This window comes from Sardina pilchardus, chromosome 24 (genome assembly GCF_963854185.1).
Source record: "Sardina pilchardus chromosome 24, fSarPil1.1, whole genome shotgun sequence".
Lineage (NCBI taxonomy): Eukaryota > Metazoa > Chordata > Actinopteri > Clupeiformes > Clupeidae > Sardina > Sardina pilchardus.
Window position 1 is genome coordinate 29,623,808 of NC_085017.1, and position 7,500 is coordinate 29,631,307.

At 48.5% G+C, this 7,500-nt stretch overlaps 1 protein-coding gene across 1 annotated transcript in view; it reads right to left on the bottom strand.

Annotated features, from left to right (window-relative positions):
* tmem64 (transmembrane protein 64) overlaps positions 1–2,464 on the bottom strand; it is a 19,979-nt gene extending 17,515 nt beyond the window's left edge. Inside the window, 1 exon segment of the mRNA XM_062530264.1 lies at positions 958–2,464. Coding sequence (XP_062386248.1) covers positions 958–1,674 — 717 coding nt within the window. The 5' untranslated portion in view covers positions 1,675–2,464.
* Between the last annotated feature and the right edge of the window lie 5,036 nt (positions 2,465–7,500).

The following is a 7,500-nucleotide window of genomic DNA, read 5'->3' on the forward strand; positions in this document are numbered from 1 at the left end:
ACTAGAGACCAATTACAATGGGACACACACACACACACACACACACACACACACACACACACGTCAAGAACTGAGGACACGGTCAATCACAGTAAAAACACTAGAGACCAATTACAATGGGACACACACACACACTCGCCACCCTTACACCGTACAGTCACACACACACACACTCGCCACCGTTACGCCGGTGTACAGTCACACACACACACACACGCAAGTTGTACTAGTTTATGGTCTCGTCCTATACAAGTTGGTGTGTGTGTGTGACTGTACAGTGTAAGGGTTGCGAGTGTGTGTGTGTGTGTGTGTGTGTGTGTGTGACTGTACAGTGTAAGGGTGCCGAGTGTGTGTGTGTGTGTACTCACGGAGAAGACGGCGTTCTGCAGGCCGAAGGGGATGGGGTGAGTCTGGCCTGGGTGTGTGTGTGTGTGTGTGTGTGTGTGTGTGTGTGTACTCACGGAGAAGACGGCGTTCTGCAGGCCGAAGGGGATGAGTCTGGCCTGTGTGTGTGTGTGTGTGTGTGTGTGTGTGTGTGTGTGTGTGTGTGTGTGTGTGTGTGTGTGTACTCAAGGAGAAGACGGCGTTCTGCAGGCCGAAGGGGATGGGGGTGAGTCTGGCCTGTGTGTGTGTGTGTGTGTGTGTGTGTGTGTGTGTGTGTGTGTGTGTGTGTGTGTGTACTCACGGAGAAGACGGCGTTCTGCAGGCCGAAGGGGATGGGGGTGAGTCTGGCCTGTGTGTGTGTGTGTGTGTGTGTGTGTGTGTGTGTGTGTGTGTGTGTGTGTGTGTGTGTGTGTGTGTGTGTGTGTGTGTGTGTGTGTGTGTGTACTCACGGAGAAGACGGCGTTCTGCAGGCCGAAGGGGATGGGGGTGAGTCTGGCCTGTGTGTGTGTGTGTGTGTGTGTGTGTGTGTGTGTGTGTGTGTGTGTGTGTGTGTGTGTGTGTGTGTGTACTCACGGAGAAGACGGCGTTCTGGAGACCGAAGGGGATGGGTGTGAGTCTGGCGAGGGCGATGATCTTGAGTCCGCTGCCCCCCCCCACTACGCGCATGACGGCGCCGAGCTGCTCGTTGGCCCCCACCTTGCTGAGCACCCAGTCGCTTAGCAACCGCTTGCACACCACGTGGGCCACCAACGTCCCGATCAGAACGCCCACCATCACCAGGGCAACGCCCAGCAGGAAGCCGTACAGGTACCCCGCGGCCACGTTCAGCACGATGTAGCCCCAGCCGCACGGGAACGCCACGGCGACCAGGCCCAGCACGAACAGTAGCGCCCCCAACAGGCCGTCCAGCGTCTCGGCCCACAGCAGCAGGGCCTTGAGGTGCTGCCGCACGAGCGCCACGGACGAGAAGCACACGCCCGTCAGGATGCAGGCCAGGAGCGCCCCCCTCAGGCAGCAGGTGGTGATGCAGCACGGGTGCCGGAAGTCCGACGACGCTCCGGAATCGCCGCCGCCGCCGCCGCCACCGCCGTCCAGGACGGCCTCGGACTTCCCGTTCACGGAGCCCCTCTCGTCGAAGGCCTTGCAGATCAGGATGTCCATCTTGTCGCAGTCCATGGCGTCCGGCGAACTCCTCTGCAGCCAGCGGCTCAGCTGGATCTGCCCCTTACCCACCACGTGCTTCACACTCTTGACCAGCAGCTGGAGGCTGGAGGGGCCCGGGCTCCACATCTTGGCCCTGCCGGACACACCTGGCGTCGCGGGGCCGAGCAGGTGATGAGGGGGCGGGCACGCAGCGTCAGATTAGCCCCTTGGAAAGCTTTAACGTCAAGGAGAGGCGCCGTTGTCACGGTTGGATATCAAACCAGTGTGGAGTGAAATCAGTTGACGTAAATTTCACGTTACACCGACGCGGTAAATGAAATGATGTTGCGTCCGATATGACAGAAGTGATATGGTTCAATAAAACGCAGGGGATGTCACTATATGACATAACATCCGATTCCCCACATAGCCGCACTTATCTCGGGAACACGGTTTTAGGCGCATTCCAAACCAAAGACACATATTGGAAGCGGTCTCGCAGCGTCTTGGTGATGAGCGCCATAGTCACAGCAGTCCGATAACGTTAGCTAGCTAGAATATACTACGCTGACGGACAACGGTGGACAAACACACGGCACGGAGGGTGAATATTGTCGGACTATCTGAAAATAAACCCAACCTGAGCGGATATATCGCATGTCCTTCCAAAGCCAAAGGGCGAAAATGAAAATGGCATACAACTCCAACTTTTACGACTCTTTTAATAACCATAAATCAGTGCAGCGTTATCGTCACTCCACAGTCCGTTTTCAAAGTCGTGCAATCCTCTCCAACGTGTCAGAATCCCAAAATACTGGACGCAGTTCCTTTCGCGAAGACATTAAATCACAGATGTTCAGAAGCCGAGTAGAGAGGTACGACTCCAGCTGGGCAAGCACACATCCTCGGTTTGGCCACAACAGTAAGCGATGTTGACGCTAACGTTATTCATACTCTGTTTGTTTCCCACAATGCCAAGTAGTGCTGACACGTGATCCACGTCGCAATACATGTGAATGCCAAACACCGCGAGGACTGGGAGACGAGAACCACAGTGTTCACATCCCGACTAGAGCCTGCGCGCTTAGGTTACAACTGCAGCTTTTTGGCTGTTTGGCAGGACGTAATACAACGACAACAACAACGACTAGTAGCCTATCTTGAATGACTCCTTGGGGACCAATAACGTATATCTATCTATCGCTTAATCGAGGCACCTAACGCTTTACCAATAGCATGGCACTCAGCTGCGCCTCGGAGTAGGCTACACACTCTACACACACTCCCTCAGAGTAGGCTACACACTGTTCCTGATCGTGTGGTTGTGTGCAGCAAACTAACCAAGCAAACTGATGGAAACTAACCGAGAGCAAGTGTGCAAACCTTTTTCTTCATTTCGGATGTGGTTAGAGTAGGCTACACTCAACTCACACGCACTCTGTCTCTGTGGATGATGAATGGATACAATGAATTACAATGAGACCTGTGAAATAGGCTACTAATCATTGCTTACTGATGGTGATGATATGTAATACTAGGCCTAATAGTAATACTAATAATAAACGTTATTAAAGTATAATCAATTATGAAGTATTATTATTATTATTAGTAGGCTATTAATATTATTCTTCACACAAGTTATCGCTCATAAATAAAAAGCTATACATTGGCAAGCAGTGGACTAGCTGGTTTTAGCCTACTGCAGCAGGAATCTTTCAGCACGTTTTCATGTTAACCCTTGTGTCCCACAGCTTGTCCAGCGCTCTCTCTCTCACACACACACACACACACACACACACACACACACTCACACACACACACACACACACACACACACACACACACACACACACACACACACACACACACACACACAGCTTTCCCCACAGCACAGGCCATATCCACAGACGGTGGGCCAAGGTCGAGGTTGCGTCACATCGTCATGTTTTTCACTCCGTCATGGGGTGCGTCACTTCTGATAACATTACTTGCATCGCCTCTCAGATGGACACAGCAGCCCTCAGATCAAACTGTTCCTTATTGGGTGTTGAACGTTTGGGAAATCTCGCTGTGGAGATGAGCGTGGTGTTTTGAAGCCATCCCTGCTATCAGTGCTACCGTGTCCCTTGACATGATGTGGGGTGTGTGTGACATCCCTGCTATCAGTGCTAGTGTGTGCCTTGACACGATGTGCCTGCACTGATAAACACGTGAAGATGCTGCACCCGTGGGCTGGGACTAGAACTCTAGGGGCCGTGAATGAGCCGTCATCACTGCTGTTATCAGCTCTTCTGAGCGTGTGTGGTGACCATGGGAACACAGCTGTGTCAGAGTGTTCCATCGGGCCTGATAAGGGAACAGTTCCGCACAGCCCTGTTCACCCATAGATATATATATATATATATCATATATCTATGCTGTTCACACTAGTCATTAGAATGCGTCTATTGCAGTACACACTAGTCATTAGAATGCGTCTATTGCAGTACACACTAGTCATTAGAATGCGTCTATTGCAGTACACACTAGTCATTAGAATGCGTCTATTGCAGTTCACACTAGTCATTAGAATGTGTCTATTGCAGTGCACACTAGTCATTAGAATGCGTCTATTGCAGTACACACTAGTCATTAGAATGCGTCTATTGCAGGACACACATGTGGCCCTGTTCACCCTAGTCATTAGAATGTGTCTATTGCAGTACACACTAGTCATTAGAATGCGTCTATTGCAGGACACACATGTGGCCCTGTTCACACTAGTCATTAGAATGCGTCTTGGGCAAATCTGGCCCTGTTCACACTAGTCATTAGAATGCGTCTTGGGCAAATTTGGCCCTGTTCACACTAGTCATTAGAAGGCGTCTTGGGCAAATTTGGCCCTGTTCACACTAGTCATTAGAATGCGTCTTGGGCTAATCTGGCCCTGTTCACACTAGTCATTAGAATGCGTCTATTGCAGGACACACATGTGGCCCTGTTCACCCTAGTCATTAGAATGTGTCTACTGCAGTACACACTAGTCATTAGAATGCGTCTATTGCAGTACACACTAGTCATTAGAATGCGTCTATTGCAGGACACACATGTGGCCCTGTTCACACTAGTCATTAGAATGCGTCCTGGGCAAATCTGATTGCAAGTGTCATGTTCTAAAGACTGGTGTGAACAATGACCAAAACGGTTTGGAATCTGATTGTTCTTAACCACATGTGGAGGTGGTTTAAGACGCATGTATCCACATATGTTCTGTAGTGTGAACGCTCAATCTGTCCTCATGCGTCTTCCACCATGACGTGATAGACCAACAGATAAACATTCTAAATTCTAAAGGTACATTCTACAGGTGAATCTGAGGCTTAGTTCACACTGGCAGTCGAAATCCGATTTTTTGCTTATCTGGATTGTATCTAGCTTGAATTTTGGGTAGTCTGAACGGCACAAAACCGCATGCAATGCGATTTTTCGAATGCTGATTCGCACCACATACGGAGGTGGTTTCAATATCACTTACTATCGGATATGACTCAATCTGAACAGTCGAACCACTTGAATAGGATTTCAAAGTGCCCCTTTCGTCATTTGCACTGCGACAAACAATTGCAACGTAATTCTGAGTGACGGAAGTGATTGATTGATTGATTGATTCAGCGCGTGCGCCAGGGCTACCAGCAAAACAAAAACCAACGTCAGACTCAATTCATCATTTTATGGTGAAACATGGAAAACTGTAACATTAAGGGTGACGAGGTATTTGCGCCGCGGCTACGCATAATGAGTTGGAAAATATCAAAAATAAATCCACTTTCATCCATGACGACTTGGTTGTGTACAACTTTACCTATGAATCCAGGTGTGTGTAATATATATCGGATCTGAGCATTGCACGCCAAGATCGGATGTGATCACTTGCAATATGCAATGAGAACAGTCAGTCAGAAATATCAGGTTCTGATCGGATATGCAAGACATCCGATTTCGACTGCCAGTGTGAACTAAGCCTCAAATGCAAGGGATTAGCTCAGACGCATATGAGAATACTGGTGTGAACGAAATGCGTCTTGGCTGATCACTTGCAATCAGATCTGCCCAAGACGCATTCTAATGACTAGTGTGAAGTTCCATTAGGGAACAGTTCTGCTCCTCCTGAGGGGGTTCCATTGGGCCTGATTAGGGAACAGTTCTGCTCCTCCTGACAGTGTTCCATTAGTCTTGATAAGGAACAGTTCTGCTCCTCCTGACAGTGTTCCATTAGTCTTGATAAGGAACAGTTCTGCTCCTCCTGACAGTGTTCCATTAGTCTTGATAAGGAACAGTTCTGCTCCTCCTGACAGTGTTCCATTAGTCTTGATAAGGAACAGTTCTGCTCCTCCTGACAGTGTTCCATTAGTCTTGATAAGGAACAGTTCTGCTCCTCCTGACAGTGTTCCATTAGTCTTGATAAGGAACAGTTCTGCTCCTCCTGAGAGGGTTCCATTGGGCCTGATTAGGGAACAGTTCTGCTCCTCCTGAGAGGATTATTGGCCTTATCAACAATATCAAAAAATGCTAAATGAACGTTTTAATGTGTAGCCTACTTATGCTAAGGAAATGCTAATTATAAGAATGCTAAATTATAAAAATGCTGATTATAAGAAAATAGCATTCAACAATGGCTATCATGTCATGGCCATAGAATAACATATTGACTGTGAGCCTCTACGGTAGAGAAACACAAGGTACTGTATGGCCACTGTGCAACAGCTTGTTGATTGACAATAAAGTTCACTTTGACCTCGACTTGGACATACTTTACCCCCAGATGCTGTTAGCTCAGCACCAGCCCACCTAGAGCTGACGCTGGTGACTGTCACGGCTGGACATACCCAAGGGGGCAGCGAACGTTCTGAGAGTGTAGACAGTATGGCGGCCGCCATGCTAACGAGAAGACCGTGGCTAGCTGGCCATTCCATTGAATCCTATGGGGCGTAAGCGCCACTTTGACATCAAATTACGTTAGAGCTGAAGCGTTTTAAGCCTTTATATGAACATTTTCTATTGTCGGGGTACATACTACATTGTGAAATTGACATAATAATCTCGTAACGGTCTTATCGGCTGAGTAATTAACGTTTTTCCGAAGTCAATGCTAAAGTGTTAAAGGCGCATGCGTCCAGCGAGAGTAAAGCGTCGCCATAGGTCAGACTCGGTCAGACTACGTGCCTACGTCACATGTACGACAACTGAGCCTGCGCAGGAGACCTATGACGGAATAAGAAGACCTAAAAAAACCGTTGAAATTTGCTTCCTCGGTCTCTGCTGCCGTCTACGTGATAGCTCTGTCCATATCTTTTACTGTCTATGGACATACCCGCAGATGCTAACATTAGCTCAGCACTTAGAGCTGACGCTGGTGACTGTCACGGCTGGACACAGGGGCGGAGTGGTAATCGGGAGATTCAGCTGGACATTGCCCATGGGGGTATTCAAAGTTGTTTAGTGACAAACCTGTAACTCAGAGTAAGAGGTACACCCCCTACAACAAGAGCCCTATGCCACTGTTTAGTTAGGAAGAGGTACACGCCCTACAACAAGAGCCCTATGCCACTGTTTAGTTAGGAAGAGGTACACGCCCTACAACAAGAGCCCTATGCCACTGTTTAGTCAGGGAGATGAAGCCATCCTGCTCCTCTATTAGGAGGTTTACCCCTTAGTCAGGACTGCTCTCATCTTGGTCAGCACTGCTCTCATCTTAGTCTCATCTTAGTCTCATCTTAGTCAGGACTGTGTGTGTGTGTGTGTGTGTTTCTGTGTGTGTGTGCGTGTGTGTGTGTGTGTGTGTGTTTGATAGGTGAGATGAGTTTTAAGGTAGATATATTTGCAGTGATGTACCTTACAAGATTAGCTCTCTAATTTCCTTGTGCTTAATGCAATATCAATAAAGGCATTCTACTCTTGTTTGTTGTCATGTGTATTCTTGGCACCAGATGGCGC